The sequence below is a fragment of the Bos javanicus genome, chromosome X (assembly GCF_032452875.1).
Source record: "Bos javanicus breed banteng chromosome X, ARS-OSU_banteng_1.0, whole genome shotgun sequence".
NCBI lineage: Eukaryota > Metazoa > Chordata > Mammalia > Artiodactyla > Bovidae > Bos > Bos javanicus.
In genome coordinates this window covers 133,482,695-133,505,638 of record NC_083897.1, presented here as the reverse complement: position 1 = coordinate 133,505,638, position 22,944 = coordinate 133,482,695, and the positions used below count along the sequence as shown (strand labels likewise).

At 40.8% G+C, this 22,944-nt stretch overlaps 1 protein-coding gene across 3 annotated transcripts; it reads right to left on the bottom strand.

Annotated features, from left to right (window-relative positions):
• Positions 1–621: 621 nt before the first annotated feature.
• Positions 622–22,185, bottom strand: RBBP7 (RB binding protein 7, chromatin remodeling factor). 3 transcript variants are annotated; one of them, XM_061408065.1, is made up of 12 exons: positions 21,846–22,185; positions 20,897–21,041; positions 16,034–16,179; positions 12,341–12,487; positions 11,196–11,311; positions 7,091–7,251; positions 6,222–6,348; positions 6,026–6,103; positions 5,129–5,205; positions 3,565–3,622; positions 1,773–1,883; positions 622–1,063 (listed from the first exon to the last, which is right to left on the bottom strand). In XM_061408065.1, exons 1-12 carry the CDS (start codon positions 21,859–21,861, stop codon positions 995–997), a joined length of 1,251 nt encoding a protein of 416 aa, XP_061264049.1. In that variant the 5' UTR covers positions 21,862–22,185; the 3' UTR covers positions 622–994. The 3 variants fall into 3 exon arrangements, with proteins under 3 accessions (XP_061264049.1, XP_061264048.1, XP_061264047.1); XM_061408064.1 differs by having other exon boundaries at positions 12,341–12,514; positions 21,846–22,183; XM_061408063.1 differs by lacking the exon at positions 21,846–22,185 and adding an exon at positions 21,313–21,717 and having other exon boundaries at positions 12,341–12,514.
• Positions 22,186–22,944: the final 759 nt, after the last annotated feature.

Genomic DNA, 22,944 nt, shown 5'->3' with positions numbered 1-22,944 from the left:
GATTTAATCCCTGGTTGAGAAACTAGGACCTTGCATGCCTTGTTCAGTTCAGTCGCTCAGTCGTGTCTGACTCTTCGCGACCCCATGAATCGCAGTACGCCAGGCCTCCCTGTCCATCACCAACTCCCAGAGTTCACGGAGACTCACGTCCATCGAGTCAGTGATGCCATCCAGCCATCTCATCCTCTGTCGTCCCCTTCTCCTGCCCCCAGTCCCTCCCAGGGGTTTTGCCTTGTGGTATGGCAAAAAAAATTGTTTTTAAATTTTAATAAAAGAAAAATCAATGTAAAGAGGTTGAGGGCCAAGCTGCAGGCTGGTTTGTTCCCCCTGCTGACCTGCCACATAAGCAAACAAGCTTGTATTTTTGTTTAAAGCCGCCCAAGTTAAGGCCCAAATGGCATGTGGGTCAAATGACATGTAAGGGAGGTAGTTCTAGGTTCACCAATCAACCAAACACCTGACTTCTCCCCATGTTTGTATTAGGATGTGGTGTACCCTGGAAAGAAAATTCAGTACGTTCTCAGCGTGTAGTGTATACCCAGTAGCTGCCTCATAAAAAAGGGACATCCATCCATACGCATCCCCCCCCCCAAACTGAGGGTCTAAAATAATAAAACAAAGTTTATTTTAAAACTTTATTTCTGCAAAGCCAAACAAGAAGTGTTGGAGGGAAAAAGTGTAAAAGTTATTCTTGCATATTTGGGAACAGCAAGCACTTAGAGAAAACAAGGACTTATAGTTAAATCAAAGGCAGTACCCTGCTTACTTGTATTTTAAAACAAAGCTGATAATCTTTCTTAAGCAACATTCTTCCCTAAAAGCTACAATATGATACAGTACGCAATAGCTCACTTGAAAGTGCTAGGATCAGAAGGTAAAGAACGCCATATGCCACCCACTTCAACTGCCTACTATACAATGCTGTTTTTGCGCTTGATAAGTCAAGCATTCGTGTAGCATTACATTCAAGAGAAACGTTTCTCGTACTTTGGGTTTAAGATCCTTGCCCCTCCAGTTCCGGTGTTGTGACATCTGACTCTTCATCATTGTAAATATTTTCAGCCTGGAGATAATAACCAAATAAAATCAGAGGTAAAACTCCCTAAAAATTTTACAAGACTGTCTAAAAACAGCATTTTATAGTTCTATCCAGATTTTAGGTGTCACTGGCCAGTGTGATTTAGTGTTGGAAATTAAATGTGGAAACACTTAAGAGTAAACTTCATAGTTTACTTTTTGTGTTTTACTCTCAGACTTTAATAAATTTAACGAGGAAAAGGCAGGCCAGTGTTCTCAAAAATTATTTGCCAAGGTATAATTTCACACATATATCTAGCTGACCATGCACTACTTATTTAAGTTGTCCAAAAAAGGCATTTTCCTAAAACGTTTCAGGCATTTAGATGGAGCAATAGATAGCCCTGAAGCTTATGAAAGGGCTGGTAAACCATGTCTCAGAAATGTCAAGTGCGCATCACAGAACTCAGGATCTCAGTGTGAATACACTGCATGACAGCAGACACTGGACATGGAGCAATGATGCCAAGAGCCCAGGTGATGAAGAGTCATAACCATGAAAACTGGAGCTGGTGCTATGTCTACACGTGCACACTGAATTACAGACTTGATAAAATGCAGAAAGGTCTTAATACTTTCCTTCTATAAATAATTTCATGTAGTATGCACTGATATACTTTGAAATATTTCTATTATATCATTAGTAAAAATCTCTTCAAGATAGTCACTGAAGAAAAATAAACACTTTAGCTCACCATTTGCCATATCTGCATGATGTTATCCTCAGACACCGAGCAAATGACCCAAGGCTCATTTGGGTTCCAACTAAAATCTGATATCTTGGCAGTGTGTCCTCCATGAATAAACTGTTAATAAGAACAAAAAAGTGTTGGTTTCATATCTTATGTTAGAAGCTAGTTTTTACAGCATCAGTCTAGAAATGGGTTGCTGAACTGCAGTCTGGAGGGAGGGTGGTTATCTAGCCCTCCACCACTCTGCCCATTTCCAAACCCTCCAGAAAGGTGACAGTACAACAAATGCTTGGATAACCTTCACCTAGATGCCCCAAATACTGTTAACATACCACTGGCTGAGCCACCAAAAAGTTGCAGGTAGCATACCTTACCCCTAAATATTCATTCAGCCTACATCACCTGAAATGACATTTTCCTTCACGACCACAGTGCTGTTTCCATACCTAATACAATCAACACTCAAATTCTGCCTTATTAGCAGATATATAGTTAGGTTAAAATACTCAAGGTAATACACTTCCAGGATGTCATATACTCTTTCCTGAAACTGGAACACCTGGAGACTGCTGGTTCTTCTGTGGCCCCCTGAAGGATCCCCTTCTCCCCCTTAGTAAAGGAAAGGCATACCTCTCAGCCATCCTTCAATCTCTCCCAAGACACACTGCCCCAAGGCTGGGGGGAAAAAATTTTCCAGGACTCCACAAAGTCCCCATTAGGGCTAAACCGAGGTATTTGCTAAAAAATGTGGAAGGGAGCAATCTTACTTCCTGCACAGGGCCTTATATATCTTAGAATTAAGATTCAGAAGAAACAATTCTTGGGACTTCCTGGCAGTCCAGTGGTTAAGCCTCCTGGCTTCACTGCAGGGGCACAGGTTCGATCCCTGGTTGGGGAACTAATATCCCACATGCTGCACAGCAATGCCAAAAAATAAAATTTTTTTAAAAATTAAAAAAATTCTTATAAGGACAATCAATATGAAATGTCCCTTGATTTCAGACTCTCAAGAAACAGAAAGCAAAATCCTAGTGAATTTTCTCAAGGACCACAAAATTGTTAGAGATGTTAAATACAAAGTTATACACTGTCCTCTCCCTGTGATAGATATATATATATAAAGTAAGAATCAGTCACAAGAGACCACATACTGTGTGATTTCCTCTCATATCAAATGTCTAGTACAGGCAAATCTAGAGAGACGGAAAGTAGGTTAGTGGTAGCCAGGGGCTCACAAAAGAAGACTGAGAGGTGATGGTTAAAAGTACAGTTTCTTTCGGAGGTGACAAAAATGTTCTAAAATTGACTTGTGATGGTTGTACAACTCTATGAATATACTAAAAATCACTGAAGTGTTTAGATAGTGAACTGTATGATCTGTAAATTTTATCTCAATAGAACAGTTACAGGGACTTCACTGGCAGTCAAGTGGTTAAGACTCTGTGCTCCCAATGCAGGGGGCACAGGTTTCATCCCTGGTCGGGGAATGTCAAATACCCCCCCAAAACGAGAACAAACCAGTATTACCAAAGTTTAAAAAACTATTATTACCAAAGTAAAAATAGTTGGTAACAACACTTTAACTAAAAAAAGACTTAAAATTTATGAAGCCCTGCATCACAAAACAAGACTTTTCAGACTAAATCACAATAACCTCCAAGACCTCCAATTTGAAATCATCCTCAAGAGACAGAATCTGAACGTCCTGACTCCTTTTTCAAATACATGAAACAATGACAAATAGTCCAGTCTGCGTATGACACTTCATCTTGCATAAGAAAAAGTCAATATATACCAGGAGTTCTGGAGGCCCATCTTCTGCATCTTCTGCTGATTGTTCTTCTCCAATTTTGCTATTGAGAAAAAACATAATGCCTTCAGTATTCAAATTCTTCTAGCAACAAAGTTTGCAAAGCCAGCATCAGCCCAGAAATCCCATCCTAAAGCATTGTACTTCTGTACTGTTATCAGTTAGAGTTTTTGTATTAATTATTTGGTGGGAGGGCAGGGTGTTTACTTTCTGGAAATGGTAATAACAGCTGTTCATAAGTGAAGCTGCAGAATAGAAATTATTGTTAATAAAACATTAATTTAGAATTCATTCAATATCTTAACTGAGGTGTTTCCTGAATTAGGATTAAAAGGTGAAAAGTATATAAAATATTTACAGAAGAACTGATGCCTAATCCCTACACTTCACTCTTAAACCCTTTTTCATCCCAGGAGTGAAATACAACTACACACCAGTACTGCAGATCTGCTAAAGGTAGGACAACAAAACAACTTTAAATATGGAATGTATAAGCCAAGGACAGGTTAAGTTTTAATTTTTTCTTATCTTAATTTCAATGAAAAAAACAAACACAACCCCCCAGAACTTCAATTTGTAGAATATGCTAGCAGTTCCGACAGTGAAATCACTCAAGTTACACACCATTATCATCCTTGATACCTATTCCACAGGTGGACTTTGCTAGTTTGTTTTCAAGTAAAAAAGAATATTCTCAGATGTCTGTTTTAAAGATTCTCCACATTTTCAAGTATCTATCACGACTAGGGTTTCTTCCGTAAGAACATAGAACATTAGCAGACATTAGCAGTTTAGCAGTTTTACTGTTCCATACACTGAAAAGTGGGTATACTGTCTTTGTAATTAAGGCCGCCTTGTCTAAAAACTTAGTCCACTTCAAAGCAATACAGGTAGGAAAGCAGTTATTTTGGGAAATGTTATGATTTAGATTCCAGATAAGAACACCTCTACGGAGAGATACATAATACAGCAACATTATTAATGGCTCTAAAAGCTCAAAAAAAGCAGAGTCTGAAATTCTTAGAATAGCAACCCTGCAGTCAAGAACTTTAAAAACTGGGAGAAACTGTTTCCATAATGAAGCCCCAGAAGAACAAGAAGCTCTGATGGCATTGGCTGTGCTTATCCTGTTCTCATCCTCAGCAGTTACACAACCCACAGAAGAGCTCATACCTGTGGGGAAAAAACAACTGAAAAAGATTAGTCCTGCAGATGGACATTGAACACAAACAGCTGATGTCTTTACCCCTTTCTATAGCTAGAGTTTTTTCAATACCGTTGTTTGGATGTTAAAATACACATGCACCCCTAACCCTGACTTCAGTCCTAATTACAAAGAAAATCAAAACTCACATTTGTATCAGTTTTTTTTCACATTCCATTTGCTGATTCACTTCTATTTTATGGAACACTCTTTAGGAAGGTACTGAAGATTAATTTTAGACTTATTAAACTGGGGTTAGCAAATTGCTCTTCTAGTCTATGAATTATTATATAATCTGCTATATTAGCATATTTATGCAACTTCTGTCACCAGATCCTGAGTTACCTTAAATCCCACACATTCAGGCGGCGATCAGTACCACTTGAAGCCAGAATGGTTTCGTTATGTGGAGACCAGTGGACCTAGCAATACATATTTGAAAATATAAAGAATCATCCATTACTGGGTTTGTGGCTATTGTTCTAATCCTAGATATTTTCCCATTTCATCTTCTGTACCCTTTGTTTGGCCTACAAGCCTTCTCTCTCTTTGTGCTGTCCCTTCAGCTGCTCTTAAATGCCACATCTCTTCAGCCTACCCCTGGGAAGGTCATACTCCTCAAGGGTAACTCTGCTAGGGCTCCCAATAAACTTAGCCCCCAAACCATCCCAGAAGCTTTTAACATTTCCAATGACGTGTACCTTAGCCTATGCACAGCTCTATTTTAAACTATATACAAGATATTTCATTAAAAAAATAATTTACTTATTTTTGGCTGTACTGCTCAGCTTCTGAGATCTCAGTTCCATGACCAGGGATTGAACCCAGGCCACAGCAATGCCAGTGCTGAGTCCTAACCACTAGACTACCAGGAAACTACCTTCACTTTTTAAACTGATCCTATTTTGCAAATTGTTCCTTTACTTCTGAACTAACAATATATAGAAAACTCCAAGTTATTTCTCACTAGTTACTACTTACACAGTAGGCAAGGAGCTTAAAAAAAAAACAAAACAAAACGGAATTCCCTGGTGGTCCAATGGTTAGCACTCTAGGCTTTCACTGCCAGGGTTCAATCCCTGGTTGGTGAACTAAGATCCCACAAGCCACATGGCATAGCCAAAAACAAAACAAAAAAACCCGATGTCCCAAGTCCACTATGTAAAAGAAAAAAATTTATAAACTTCCCTCTAGTGAAAAGTTACTAAAATCTGACAGAGACACCAGAAAACTGTCACGTACCTGGAAAATTTCATCTTTATGAGATTCAAAGGTATGGAGTTTCAATTTTAAATTACGCAGATCCCATAAAGCTACAGTCTGAAGAAAAATAAAATGAAAAGGAATTTGTTTCTGCACTTTACGTAAGAATTTTAAAATATTGTAGTAACAAAGACAACTAGGTTTGTAAACACCAAAAATGCAAAAACTTAGAAACCTTATCCGCAGAGCCAGTTGCGAGAATGAACTCGCTGTAGGGATTGAAGGACAGGCAATTGACCTCGGCAGTGTGCGCATCAACCAGGTGGCTCGGCTTGGAGGTGGTATTGGACCTGGTGTCCCATCTAAAACACAAAGGTACAAGGCACACAGCACAAGAGCAGGCCACTCAACCCTGCCCCGCCTCTCTCCCCCACACTTGTGCCCACATCAGCGCCACGCCATGCCACTGTTCTCTCGCTAACTTGCCTCTTCAGGGACACTAACCATGCAGAGTTGGCAACTTGGACTTCCAACCACTAGGTGATATGCTCTAAACCTGCGCAGAACAAACTAGGGCTATCTCTGCTTTCTTGTTCAGTATGTTCCTGTCTGGATTACCAACTATTTCAAGCATGCACAAAATACTAGAGACTACTGTTTGGTATGTATAACCTAGCCTAGTCAAATTCAGTATTTTGCTTTGTTTGCCTCAGATGCTAGTTTATGAGATAAAAAGCATTCCAGGTGCTTGAATGCAGCCCTGTAGCCATGCCTTGACGCACAATCACTCTCCTCCCTCAACTTCAATGCAAGTCACCCTGATCCCCGATTTTGATACATACCACTGCCCCAAGCATGTTTCTTCATGTGCACGTACCTGTTTTTTTCTTTTTCTAAATAAAAAGTTGTGTTCAATCATACAGCACAGTAACTTTTACGTAAAAAGGCCATACCTATTTATAGCTTATCATGTCAATTATACCTCACTAAAGCTGTTTCTTTTTCTTTTTTGGAAGCCCCAGACACAATTTAAAAGCCACCACAATCACTGATGGTCATTCAGGACACCCATATAACAAAACCCCACTCAATTTTCCACCTTACATCATAAGTTTCTGATCATCAGCAACAGATCCAAACAAGGACTCATGCAGCAGGTGCCAGGCCACATCCTCTACAACAGCCGAGTGGCCGGTAAAAATTGCTTTAGCATCCACAATTTTGCCTTCCTTTGGTCCTGCATTAATATCCCACAGACAGACGGTCTGAAGAAGGAACAAAACAAGAGTTAGTTTTGAGAGACTGAATTTAAATGCTAACACCTTATTTAAAACTCTTTTATTAAAAACAAAGCTACTTACTATATGAAAGTTATTTTAAAAAAGGTGAAGTTTCATAAACAGAAAAGTGTACGGGTGTAGCTTCCACAATCTGAGATGCAGAGGGGAAGGAAAATACAGTGTAATGGGGATGGGAGGATAGCATGGTGGCAGGCAAGAAACATCCTGGTTAGAGTTTCTACCTACATACATTCAATCAAGTATCTAAAATTCACCTAGATTACACAACACAGAGAGCCTGGGGTTCAATATCCACCAAACTGAAATGCATATCTTAAAACTTCATGCTGGGCTGGGAAACTGGAAATTAAAACTAAAACATGCCTCTTAAATAAAAGTGAAAGCTTTTGGACAACTGTCACTTCACAGCAGAAACCACTACATACATCAGCAAGTGCAACAGGTGAACAACCTAGAAACCCCTACAAGGCTACTGAAGAGACCACAGGGCCTGCCCAGACCTCAAAGGTTACAGATCCGCAGGCTTTGAGAGTCTGAGTCTTTTTTTAACATCTCGCCATAAAAATAGCTGAGAAAAGTCTGAAGTTTCTATGAAAAAATATTGCAAACTATAGGGCAGTGATTGTCACCTCAATGGAGTATGAGGTAATTCCATTAAGGTATATTCAAATTAATTTCACTGACACTAGTATCAGCTTCCTCTCTTCATCAATCATTTTATTATCTGAAAGGGTTTCTGTTACACAATACATGTGGCCCTTAGTCTCTGTTGATACTTACACACTTGGACGCAATTTACATGCACGGAAAAGGTGGAATATTGCCATTACCTGCTCCTCACTTCAGAAAGATCCTGGGAAAATTACCAAGATGCCTCGCATATGTGGAGCCCTTAGGAAACGTCAGCTATTAATTATGACTAGCAACTCCCAGCCTGTTGTCCTCAAAAAGTACTAGTAATTAAGTTCTTGAGTATAGCCCGTCCTCCCTGTGTGGGAGACTATCCTATGTCCACTCTGAGGGAAACAGAAGAAGGCTTTCTTTCAGAGAATCTGTTCTGATGATGGGTTAGAGGGGCACGGGAGTGTTACATCCACTTTCCATGGATGGCAAGAGTGATATCGTCACTGGCCTAATTTGGGTCAACAACCTGGCCTCTCCTCTTTTCCAGGCCATTTTCTCGCCACCACAGTGATTCTGTGAGCTACCCTACCCAATGCCCTTCCAATTAATTCCTTTTCTGTTTAAATCAGTCAGCACCCTCTTTGCAGCCACCAAGGAAAATACAGGGTTGGCCAAAAAGTTCATTCAGGTTTTTTCATTATATGGTGTGGAAAAACCTGAACAAACTTTTTGCCCAACCCAGTATTTATGGAAGTTCTTCAGAAAAGTAAAAATAGAACTACCACATGATACAATCCCACTTTGACATTTATACAAAGAAAACACAAACACTAATTTGAAAAGATATATGCACCATGTTCATGGTGGCATTCTTTACAGTAGCCATGACATGGAAACAACCTAAGTGTCCATCAGTGCATGAATGGATGAAGATGTGCTATACGTGTGCAATGGAACACTACTCAGCCATAAAAAGAGGAAATCTTGTCATCTATGACAGCATGAACTTTGAGGGCATCATGCGAAGTGAAATAAGTTAGGGAAAGACAAATACCATATGATCTCGCTTATATATGGAAACTTAAAAACAACAGGAACAAAAAAACAAGCTCATAGATACAAAGAACAGACTGGTGGTTGCCAGGAGTAGAGGGCGGAAGAAACAGGTAAAGAGGGTATACATTTACTGTTAAAAAATAAACTAGATGTTTTTTAAAGATCACTCAGAACATCCACCTGAAGATTATCTTTAAAAATAAAAACTAAGTCATGAAAATTTTAAATTTACAAAAAAAAAAAGAAAAAGGAAAAAAAAACCCCAGGCACCCAAAGTTGGTTTTTGTTGCCTATAACTAAACAATTTTGACTGGGCCAATTACCTACTTCAGTGTTTCAAAAAGCTTAATAGAAATTGCCATTAACAGACATACACATGAGAATATACTAACAAGAAGGCAAGGGAACCTATTTTCACGTGGCTGACATAAAATGCAAACTGTGGCCAAGTTACATGAGCTTTCAAAAGCTCCAGAAGTCTACTTTTGGCTTGTGTTTGGAATCATACCAAATACTATGCTTGCAGTATGGGAACCATGAAAGAAAATATGGGGCAAGAATGCTACAAACATTGGTCTGTAATAAATTAACATGATCACTTTGCATCTGTGTGGTACTTTTTCATTATTAAATCACTTTAAAGGATGCCAAGGCAACTCCATAGGGAAAGATTAGCTGGAAAACCTGGATATCCACACACAGAAAATGAAGCTGGACCCCTACCTCACACCGTATCAACATGGACCAAAGATCTAAATATAAGAGCTAAAACTGTGGAATTCTTAGAAAAAACATAGGTGTAAATCTTTGTGATGCTGAATTATGTAATGGCTTCTTAGATATGATATCAAAAGCCAAAATGGTGAAAAATATATAAACTGAACTTTTGTTTCAGAGGAAATCATCAAAAAAGTGAAAAGACAACCTAAAGAATGGAGAAAAATTTTTTAAATCACATATCTGATAAAGGATTCATATCTAGAATATATTTTAAAACAAACTCTTAAAAATTCAACCATAAAAAAATTTAAAAATGGACAAAGGATTTCAATACAAGTTTTTCCAAAGATGATACAGAAATGGCCACAAGCACATGAAAAGATGCTCAACATCATTAGTACATGTAAGTCAAAATCACAATGAAATACCACTTTAAACCCACTGCTGCTAAGTCACTTCAGTCGTGTCTGACTCTGTGTGACCCCATAGACGGCAGTCCACCAGGCTCCCCGTCCCTGGGATTCTCAAGTCAAGAACAGAATGGTTATAATAATGACAGACCATAACAACTGTTGGTGAGGACATGGAGAAACTGGAACACTGGTACATTGGTGGTAGGGATGTGAAGTAGTACAGCTGCTTTGGAAAACAGTTTAGTAGTTCTTTTAATAGCTAAACTTAAAGTTACCATATGACCCAGTAATTACACTCCTAAGTGACTACCCAAGAGAAATGAAAACATTTATCTACACAAAAACCTGTACAAAAATGTTCACAGTAGCAATACTCAAAGTAGCCCGAACTGGAAACAACCCAATGTCTACCAATTGATAAATGAATTGTGGTATATCTATATAATGGAGTAATGTTCAGCCATAAAGAAATCAAGTATTGACATATGCTCACACGGATGAACCCTGAAAACATCATGCTAAGTAAAAGCAGTCAGACAGAAAAAGTTGCATACTAAATAATTCCATTGATATGAAATATCAAGAAAAAACAAATCTACAGAGATAGAAAGTAAACTAGTGGTTGCCGGGAGAAGGAAGGAGTGAGTAGACTGCTTAATGAATATGGAGTTAGTTTTTGTGACATCTAATGAAAATGGTTTTTAATTAGTGCTGATGGTTTCACAACTTTGTGAATAAAGTAAAACTCAGAGAATTGTACACTTAAAAAAACTGGAAAAAAAAAACTAAACTAAAATGTATTAATCAGGCCTTACAAATGCTTTAAAGAGTCTCCATTAAAGAGGTGGTCTCCTCTTTCAAGAGGTCCACTTTTAAATGGAACACCTTTTGCCCACTTTCCCTCCATTCTATGGCTGCTTCAAAAGAGATTTGTGGAATTCTAAGACTCCAAAAGGGCAGTGTGATAACCAATGTTCTAAAACCTGTGGAAATGTTATCAGAACAATCAGTATTATCTTAGAAAACCTTTCATCTATTAGTCTCCTTCAGTCTTTAACTCTTAGTACATGAGATTAGGAAGAACCGGTTTCTCACATGGTCATCAGATGCACTTAGGAGATGTCCACTCAAATTGGAATTCCAAGAAAGGCCATAGCCTTCCTTTTGGTGGCCTCTTAGCCTAAGGTCAGGATTACACTCTCCACTTGGGTCTAAAGAAAAAAGAAAGAAAAAGAAATAACATTGATTACTAAGTGATTATCTGTTTATGAGAACTGCTAAGAGCAAATTCTCACTCCTGAGTAAGTCTTAACATTTATTATAATGCCTACAAAAGCACTGCACACAAACAAGGATTTGGTCTGACCCACAGCCACCCTGAAAAGCTGTTCTCTGTGCTACATTTCAAATACTCTAGTAAACCAATAAAATGACTGGTTCCTTTGCAAAACCTAGTACTACATTCTAACACAAAACACTGAAAACTGTACCAGCCCACAAATTTACATGGTGACAATCCAAGTCAATTTTTAAAACAATTTTTTGAAGAAAGCAGCAGGTCTGGATGTTCAGTCCTTGCATGTCTCCAGAGTAGCCTACAACCATGACTGACCTCGTAACCCCTGGGAATGTGACCCTCACAAAATTCTTCATGTCACTGTCTGATGTAGCTGTTTACGCCCAGAGCAGTGCGGCATGCTGTGGCAGCTTGTTGAGACTTGAAGGATTGTTGAGCAAGATTCATGAAGCATCTGACTTCACTGCTGGGGTCCGGAGTTTCCCTTACCATGGCTGGTCACAGAGCAGGATATATCTATGTGACCAGACTGCCATAAAAACCCCAGACACTGAGACTCAAATGGGCTTCCCTCGACAGAGACATTTCTACCCCGTGGTGTGTGGCCCCAGTGGAAAAGGACTCACAAGTCTAAGCCTGACCTCTCTGGACTCTGATGTGTATCTTTCTCCTCTTGTTTTTGCTCTGTATCCTTTGTAATAACAAACCTTAGCCAGTTTTTTCCTCCTTTTTTGTTCTATATCCTTTGCCGTAATAAATCTTAGCCAGGAATATAACCTGGTGTGAGGTCCTGCATTAAATCACTGAATTTGAGCATGGTTTTTGGATCCCTGAAACCATTTCTAAACCTCTAAAAGTTGGAGTATACTAGTCTGTATGACATCAAAGCAATTATTTCGAATCAAGAAGGATCAAGCAGTGGTCTGACTTTATTAATGCATACCTGGTTTAGCAGGGTGCTTCGTATAGTCAAAAACCAGCACATCAGAAGATGGTGTTTTTGTAGCAATGATGTGAGGATTCTGCGGCATGTAACGAGCACGGTTTACTTCTCCTTCATGGTTAATTTTAATTTCACATTCAATTTTTCCTGTTACAGAACCAAAGCCACCAAATTCTAATGTGAGAAGAAAGAAATAAACACATATACTTACGATTAAAATTCATAAGTCACTTAATCAACCTGAGATTTTAATCTGACGGAATATAACACAAATTGCTAAGAGCAAGAGTGAGACCAAGCAAGCACAGAAAAATATAGATTCATTTCCCCTTAATTTATTCAAGTCCATCTGAATTGGAAAATACTGATACCTATTCTTGCAAGTTAATTCAGTTCCATTTTGGACTTAAAACAATTAAAAATCGGCTTCTTTCAGTTGTGAAAATGATGTAAAATAACCATGCAATTAACACACCTCAGCCTTTTAGTTCAAACACAACTCATTTGGAAGTGCTGAAATTAGAATCGTATTTTAGGTTTCTTTAAGATAGGTTCATCCTCAGGAGCATGAACACTCCTTGAGTCTAAAGTCAAAAACACCCTCATATCAGAAACCCATGCTGACTAACCTCCACCCAACACCAAGACACAGACACGCACAAGTCAGTTCAACCAGAATCCTTGAACACATCTGCTCAATCCAGTTGAGCACATTGGTTCAACTGCTGGTGGAGTGCCAAAGCTAAAATGAGTGGGCTAACCTTTCTATCTGGTGTGGGAATATGACTGTATGTTAAATACTTATTAAAAAGACCTCGGAAAAGTGACAAAGCCACACAAAAAAGTATGATAACTTCGGAGAGGCAGTAAGATGATAGCAGAAAGAATATAAGTAGAGAACATCTAAGCAAATAGCAAACAAGAATATTTTCTTTCCTATGCTCATAGATAAAAACGAATTAGTTGCTGACACATTAAAAGCTTGGAGGCTTGACATTATAACTGTTATTTCTTCCTGACCTGTCACTTCTTCTTTGCACATTGGTTTTTCGCTCACTCTGTATCTCAGGTCAAGTAACACTAACTCAAATGTTTAACGGAGCCAGGGAGGTAACAAGTAAAATAGACTAGCTGGGGCCTGGTGAAATCACACTGAAATCCATAAGCCTTTTCTCAGTTTCAGCCACATTTTTCTATGTGGGAATGCATAATCAACACTGACTCCCAAGGCTTAATTAGCCATTCTTGGGAATTCTCTGGCAGTCCAGTGGTTAGCAGTTGGTGCTTTCACTGGGGGAGCCCAGGTTGGATCCATGGTTGGGGAACTAAGGTCCTACAAGTCACTCAGGCAAATTAAAAAAAAAAAAAAAAGAAATTAGCCCTTCTTCCTCTCTATGACAAACACCATTGCTTATTATTTCTGGGGCTGAAAATCATATCCCATTTCACACAACTCCTCTCACACAACCATATGCAATCACCCATTTCCCTCTGTGCACTTTCCCTTCCCATCGTGTCAATGAAAGAAAATGCCTCGGTCTTTCTAAGAACACCCCTCCTGATCCACCACTTGCTACCTCTTGAGACCCTGCTCCAAAGCTGTCGCTTTTTCTGTATTTTCAACCTCCCACCACCGTGGGACACTCTCTCTCTCACTCTTCTGCTACAAAGATTCTTAAGCTTCCCAATTCCTTTAGTGAAAACAAACGCAACAGGTTTCCTTTAATAAAAACTGGGCTTTCAGGTAAGATTTACTGTGTACACAGAGCTTTCTTAAAACTCAAAAGGAAAAGTCTGAAAAAACCACTATCTTAATAATAATAGTATCCATTAAAAATACTGTAACTAAAAAAAACAAAACCATAACTAAAATTTTAAAAAGCTTGATGTCAACTAAGTATTGCAGTCACTTGTTAGAATATAATTCACTGGACAAGTGACTAATAACTAAATATCTCCATATTATTATGCAGAGACTAATTCTTAAGCTGAAAGCCCAATTAACTACATACTTTAGGCTTTCCTTGTGGCTCAGTTGGTAAAGAATCCTCCTGCAATGCGGGAGACGAGGGTTTGATCCCTGGGTTGGGAAGATCCCCTGGAGAAGGGAAAGGCTACCCACTCCAGTATTCTGGTCTGGAAAATTCCATGGACTATATAGTCCATGTGGTTGCAAAGAGTCAGACACGACTGAGCGACTTTCACTCACTTAGGACTAAAAGCCATTAAAAATTTTCTGATTACAACAATATTTACAGAAATAATGCATAAGGCTGTAGGGTAATGGACTATGAATTGTGCAAGTGGTAAACTGAGTAAATCATTTTGGAAAACTTTTATATTATTTTAGGTTGAGAATGAATACACCACACAACTCAGCAATTCCATTCCACTAGATAAATTCTCCCACAAGTACGAGAAGACTTGGCAAGGATATTCACTGAAGCACTGCTCCAAGAACAAAATACCCACAGAGATATAACCCAACTGCCCCTTGACAGAATAAATGGGGGTTTAAGTATAATGGAATACTACACAGCAGTAAAAAGAATGAGCTAGACATATTTACATGGTACACACACACACAGAACTGAATGAAAAAAGCAAACTGTACAGCATTGTGTGTGAATAATCAAAATAGTTGAAAATGGCACACTAATTTCAGGACAGTGATGAATTCTGGAAAGGAAAGCAGAGAGGAATGGAGCAGGGTTGGCAAGATTTTAGCTATAAAGCAGTATTTTATTTTTTAAAAAGTACTGGACAATGTTAAGATCTATTCAACCACGTGGGGTTGTGGGGAAGCACTAATCCAGCAGGTCTGCTTGCTTAGTCCTCGCCACTCTGATGGAAACTGGGACCATGACTGACCCCTGATCAACTCCTGGGAACATGGACCTCAGAATGTTCTCTATGTCACTGATGGGTTGATTTTGTGGTGTATACCTGAAGCAATGGACCATGCTGTACCAGTTTGTCAGGGTGGCTTTGTACAAATATCAAGATTGATGATACATACCTGAGTTCATTACTGGGGTCTCAAGATTCAGTTGCCACGGCTGCCAGTATAATTTGCCTACACAACCAACCCCCAAGACAGACAGAGACCCTGACCCTCAAATGGGTTCCCCTGAGCAGAGATAGCCCACATGTCTCCCTGTTATTTGTTGCCAGAAACCAAGTACATCCTGTGTGGCCCTGGATGAGATTTGTGCTGGACCTCCCTAGACTCCCTGATGTATATCTTTTCCCTGCTGCTTTTGCTCATTTCTCATTGTAACAAACTTTAGCCTTGAGTATAATTTGCTGAGTCTTTTGAGTCCTCCTAGCAAAATCATCAACTTGGGTGGTTGTGGGAATACCAAACAGGGGAATTATGTTTGGTTTGGGGGAAGGGAGTCAACAACTTTCATAAAAAAGCTATTAACCATTTGGTGTAAATGCCTGACTTTTTTTTCTATGCACACACCAACACATATTCTTACTATTACCAAAACTGTTATAATCATACATATCAGTTACTCAATTTATCTTGGACATCTTTCCGTACCAGTGCATAGAGATTTATCTCATCGTGTGAAGGTAAAATTTCAGAGTGGAGGTTCAACTACCCAAAAGATATTGGTATAAAGTTAATATATAATTAGAGGCTTACTCCTCAGACACCAATGCTGGAATATATGGATTACTTACCACCCTTTTCACTGTCACAGTGGGAAGCATCAAACTGTGCATCATCATTCGGAATATGGACTCGAGCAACCACGAGATGATTCTGCTCATCAGATGTGTGAGTCCCCAGCACTAGCCAATGAAGGGCATAATCCTTTCCTTCCGGTCTGTTTAGGAAAGAAAATAAGTCATACTAATCTTATAAGGGGCTTCCCTGGTGGCTCACATGGTAAAGAATCTGCCTGCAAAGCAGGAGACCCAGATTTGATCCCAGGGTCAAGAAGACCCCCTGGAAAGGGAATGGCTACCCTCTCCAGTATTCTTGCCTGGAGAATTCCATGGACAGAGGAGCCTGGCTACAGTCCAAGGGGTCACAGAGTCACAAAGAGTCAGACATGACTGAGCGACTAAAACTTCGACCCCCCCCCACCACAATCCTATAAGAAATCAGTTGCTAACAAATTGTCTATCACCAACTCCTGTATTCATAAATCATGACTTCTCACCTTAAAAAAAAAAAAACCTTCAATTTTAATACACTAGGTATTTCTGGTTTCCCAGTAACAGGTAAAAAGGCAGAATGGACAAAATAAAGTGCTGAGTCAAGAAAAACTGGGTTTAAGCCCTGGCTCAAACTAAAATTAGTTATATGTGATTCCTTAAATGACAACTTCCCCGTGGGTCTCAATTTCTTCACCTAAAAAACAGGTTATGGGTAAAAATGACATGATGTGAAAACCCCTTATTTATATTTATGGTGCTTAATGTTTATAAAACAGGCACTCCCATTTTTACAGGGGAAGGCAGGGGAAGGGTCTTCTCTGTTACCCTATTCTATGGTAACTCCTTGTGGCTAAAGAAACCACTGATGCCTCTTGGCACTTAATCCAAGTGATGACTTTGCATCTGTATCTATTAACAATGCATTCCCATTTGTATTATTCACAACAACTTTCACCTGTGTCCCATGGTTCCACATCAGTAAGGCAGGCTGAGAAGGACGGCTCTGAGCCCCCAAAAAAAAAAAAAAAAAAAAAAAACTAGACGATCTGTTTCTAAATTCCAGCTGTACAAAGGATTCATTGGTTTAAAATAAAGGTTTGTGAATTACTTCCAGGCATATAATTTAGTAATAACTAAAAAATACAAGATTAAATTTTACCAAGATTGGGCTTAGGGTATGAAAGAGCAGTAAATACACAAAAACTCCAAGAACAGAATAGGGCAGCCATGGCTAAGCAATAGGAGTTCATTTGAAAAAGGACATTGGGACTTCCCTAGTGGTCTAATGGCTAAGACTGCACACTCTCAATGCAAGAGGGCCAAATTCCACCCCTGGTCAGGGAATCAGATCCCACATGCCACAACTAAAGATCCCACAGACTGCAATGAAGATCAAAGATCCTGCAAGATCTGGCACAGTCAAATAAATAATAAATAAAATATTTTAAAAAATAAAAAAAGTGAATCTTCTATTTAAAAAATTAAGACATGGGTCTGAGTTGATGTGTGTTCAGTGGCCAAGAATATGATGTGGTTATCAAAAAATGTAATTACTTTCATCTTACATGAATTTATATAGGGTAGGAAGAGGCAATACACATGGGCATTCATCTATTAATTTGTAACTGGAAAAACCACACTTAGAAAATTAGGCTCTAGGCAATGCACTTTAGAAGGATTTAGGCAAAAATGAAAGTTTTACATGGAATAGTGGCTTGAAGTGAAAGGGAACTTAAACATATCTCATGAGAACCATTTGAAAAGAAATAGGAATACTTGAGAGAAAGGAGGCACCACAAAGCAATATTAGGGCTGACATAAAAGGAAGAAAAGTGACTTGTTTTTTTATGGCATTAAGTAGAAAATTCTAAGACCTACAGGTAAAGTTACGGTCAAACACGTCAGTTCATCATATGACCTTTTTAAGGAGTAGAATTACAACATGGACTAGAGGGTCTGAAAAGCTCCTTTTGACACCAAAATTCAGTTATTCCAGTTTCCTCTGACTCCATCATCGTATAAGGATTTTTCTTTTTATTACAAATTCTTTCATCTCCATCATCGAAAAACAAGCCTACTTTTCTGAGCCCATCAATATCTCACTGCTTTCTTCGAATACTGGATGTACCTAAGGCTGCAGAAGCACTCATTATAAAAGACCTTGTCCATTTTCAGTGCCAGAATTCTTTGACCACTTAAGACTCCACTGCTGAGAAATTCACCTGACAATCACAGATTATCATCACAAGGTTATTCTTGGTAGTAATGCCTGAAATAGCCAAAGACTGAAAACAAATATCCATCAATAAGGAACTGGTGACATAAGTTACAGTGGTATATCCATAAAGGAATTCTACCGAGCCCTTAAAACAAAAGAGCATATATCTAAGCATACGTATAGGAAAAAAGTCTCCAATATAAACTCCTACTTTAAAAAATCAAGTGAACAGAGACTTCCCTGGTGGTTCAGTGGTTAGAAAACTCCAAGCTTCCACTGCAGGGGTCACAGGTTCGATCTCTGGTTGGGGAACTAAGATCCAAAGTCAAGTCAACAACTTCCTAACAGAAAAAGAGGACGGAGGGACATAGCATGTACTTCTTCATGCTGGCAGGATGGATAAGAAATCACAAATGACTGTTTCTGCTCTGGGTAAGGCAACCAGGAGAACAGAGGATGTGGAAGGGGAACTTAGTCTTCACTCTATGCAGCTTTGTATCATCTAAATTTGAATGCATACATAGATTTTTAGGTAGAACCTAAGTCTCAATATGTTTAAGAAATTATTCAATAAGACATATGAAGTAATGATCTACTGGTTTTGAAAAATAGTTTCTTAGAGATACCTAAAAAAAATTTAAAGAGCCAAATCAATTATTTGGATGATCACCTAACTGAATTTAAGGGCAACAGCTCAGAAAGTGCAAGTAATCATTTGGAAGCATGTTGCATGTATACAGAAGACCAGCCAGATGAGGTTGAGTAGGGCCTACCTCTCAAAGAACCAGGCTGTAAGAGTATCCAACATTTCTACTGTCCTACATAGTGACAAAACACAATCACAGTGCCTTCATAGTCCAAACAGAAACCTGCAAAGCACCACTCAGCCGTCTTCCACACACAAGAATGCAGGCTGGCTGGCATTTTCTTGCACTCCCAGAGCCACTGCCCATCCCACAACCAGATCCCACTTCTTTGTATGCAAAGAACCCCATGGAATATATAAAGTATTTTCTGTTAAGTTCCTAAGTGTTAATATAAAAGTAGTATCTGGGCTGAGAACACACAGATCTATTCTCTTTAAAATCTTTTACACAAAAAACATAATAGGTAATGTGAAATCTTTAAAAAGATTTCAGTAAGCAGCTTTCATTGAAATACAAATGGAAACAGAGCTATTCCACCCTAACAACTTATTTCTGAATAGGAAAAGGTGGGAGAATTACCATCAGTCACCTCTTACTGTGTACTCATTCTGTGCCAGCATTTTAACATGTGTGATCTTATTTATTTCCTTAGATGTAGGCTGTGAGAACTCTCAGCATCTCCATTTACAGACCAGACTATTTCAGGATAGAGACTGATCAATTTGTCCTAATTCACAAAGCTAAGAAGCAAGGGGCAGGATTCAAATTCAGATCTCTAACCTTAAAGCCTGGGCTCTTTTCTACTGTCAAAGATCAAAAAGATTCAAGAAAATGTAAATTAAGTTGTTTAAGTTTTAAATCTGCTTAATAGGAAGACACAGTCAAATGCCCATGCTGCACTACATCAGAACCTCAATACCCTTAAGCATTTGATGGTCAAAGCTGTAAATGTCAATGCTTAGAAGTCTCCATTATTTAGTTCTTGGCTCCTCTTCCCACATTTGTATATTTACATTGAGATTTTTGAAAAGTCCATTGAAGTCCCTAACCATCTAGAAGTCAATGTTCACATATGGAAAATCTAGCCATTATATGAGTTTTATACGAAAGTAATTTACTCTTATTTTTAAAAGTTGTTGCAAAACTTCTTTAGAGTTTAATAAATCCTCATTAAATAACATACACACAACAATCAAATTTAATACGTTTTTAAAGTACATGGCCAGGTTCTTACTAGGAAAAGTGCAAGTGTATGAGAACCATAACCTAGTGCAGAGATTGCCTCAACTCTGGGGCCACCTGGTTTGCATTCCAAAGCCCGCTCCACCACTTAACAGCTGTGTGATCTGGGGCATGTTACTTAACATCTCAGCCCATTTCCACATCGATTAAAAAGAAGAGAATAATAAAAAATAATTATTGTACTGTTGTATTAAACCAAATAGGACATAAAACTCTTTAGATGTGCTCAGCAAATGTCAGCAATTATTACCAGAGAAATTTTACAAAGAGGTGAAGACCAACAACAACCTCAAAGTGTATCCCATACTACACCACCTTTTCGTTGGTGAACTGCTGCGAAATTATTTTCTCCTTTGCCAATTAAAACGTATTCGTCTTGTGGGCTGGTTACAAGGAGGTATTCATTTTGCAAAAATTCATCAAGTCATACACTTATGATTCGTGCACTTTTCCCACGGAGTTTTAAAGAAATCCATTAGTCTGGGGTCCAAAGAAAACCCAGCGTCTATATTTAAGTTCAAGAAATGTCAAATATATCTGGTGCATCCTACAAATATCCTTAATCTCAGAACAGATTCTCTGTCCCCTTTTAATTCCACATTTCTACGTCAGAAACCACCCTATAAATCAGTTTTGAAAATAAAAATCACCTGCCACATCACCCAAAGGCTTACTCGATTACTTGCTTATGTTCTATGTATAAAACGCGAAAAACTAGGAGATTCGGGTTAACAGCAAAATTTATGCAAAATAAGAGTTGACAAAAACCCTTACTTAGTCACTTCAGGAAGCCACTGAACGGTAAGACTCGGCCACTGAAGAGCATGGGTCATAACCAGGTCATACAGAAACGGTGTATTCTTCTTCCAGATTTTATATTCTTCATTGATGACACGCTCCTCCACAGTATCTTCAAACACTGAAATTTGGACAAAGCCCACACGATTAAGTGTCTAAAAGGGATCGAAATCTATACTGGAGGTCACCTCGAGACGGCCACACCTAATCTCCTCTTTCTCTTAACCACCAAATTGGACACGAACAACTCACTGGTCTTCCAGAACACGAGAATATTAACACCAGGAAGCTTATTTTTTTGCAGTTTGAAATCAATACCGCCTGCGTATACAATATTGGGCAATTAATTACATAGACATCGCAATTGTTTTGCCGGTTACAGCTGTTCGCACCTGTTCCAAGATGACGACCCGTATGTAAAGGGGCTCCCCGACCCACCCGGCGAGACGAATCCACGTGTAGCAGAAACGCATCGGCCCGCTCCCCCCATCCCCCACCAGAAGAGGCCTCAGCTCCCACGAAACCCGAGCCGGCAGCCATAAGTCGGCGGGTTCCAGAATCCCCCGGACAAGGGCCGCGACCCCGAGGCGGTCGACGCGCGCGCGTGGAAGGTGGTGCCGTGCCCGCTTTCCGGCGACGGAGGCCGCCTCCGCCCGGGTGCAGAGCAAGCGCCGCCGCCAGAGCGGGGTGACGGCGGGGGGTAGCGGGAAGGGGGCCCAACTGCGGCCCCGCGCCTGGCTCCGGAAGTGCTCGGAACCCTTCGCGCCGCGGCCCGGTCCCGCGTAGGCCCCTCGAGGCGCGCGCCCTGCCTCGCGCCCGGCCCCGCCCCCTGCTCCTCACGCCAATTCGCGCCTTTCGCCGGCGCGTGCCGCGGCCTCGCACGCTCACCGCCCCCCGCCGCGCGCCGCCCCGCGGGGCCTCTTACTCTCTTTACTCGCCATCTTGCGTCGGGTCGTTCGCCCCTCGCCGCCGCCTCGGACTCCCCCTGCTAGCCAAGAGCAGCCCAACCACAAGCGCTCCTGCCTTTCCCAGGCGCGTCACACACTTCTAGCTCTCGAAGCCTGAGCTCCGTTTTACAGCCTGGGAGCTCCCCAGACGCTGCGTCCTTCTCTGATGCCTCCTCCCCGCTTGCGGGTACCGAGGTCTGAGGCGCTCTTCTCTCTCTCTCCAAACTTGGAACGAGACTTTTCAACCCGCGCCTCCCAGCCCGCCCAGGCAGCTGAGCGCAGGCGCATCCGCCCTGGGAAAAGTGAGAGGCGGTGGCTTGGGCGGGCCTCGGAGCCAACGGCTTCGTCTTTTTGACCAATGACTGGCGGCAGACAGGTTTAACGCGGCGTTCGGAGGCGGGCTTTTGGGGGTGGGCGGGGCGTTCCGCGGCAGGAAGTTGGCGAGGCGCAGGCGCGAGGGCTCGCCTGGCGCTCCCAGGGCAGGCCGCGGGGGCGGATGGGGGCGCGAGGGGGTGGGGCGAAAGGAGGCGCGGCGTGCAAGCTGCGTGGGGGCTGCGAGCCCCGGGGCGGCGAGCCCTGGGGCCGCGGGACGTGGCTGCTTGCTGCGGCTTTGGCGGTGGGGGTGGGGGGCTGGGGGGCTGGGAGGCTGCTGCCGCTTAGCCAAGCAAAATCTCAGCGCTAGAGAGGAAAATGGTTTCTAGTCTCGAGAGACTACTGTGCCCTCAAAGTCTCCCTGACAGCCACGGACATGCATAAGTCTGTGCACTCTGAAAGTTCTCCCTCCAGCCGACTGGCCTTTTCTGGGGCCTGGTCGAGCCGAAGTGGGATTGTCGGAGGCAAAGGGGGGCCTTTAGCAGAGGCCGCGGGCGTTTTCCGACTCTTCAAGCCGCTGGGCCTGCCTTGTAGGCTAAACCTGCGGCCTGTTCAAGCACAGGCCGCCAGCGCCCGGAGGCTGATTTGAGTTACGTCTTTGTTAACAAATGCGAGTCTTTAAAATGGTATTTGAGTCCTGTCGTACTGCAGAGGATTTTGTTCCTGCACTGCCATTCTTGTATCCGTCCTAGCCCTGGGCCTTGC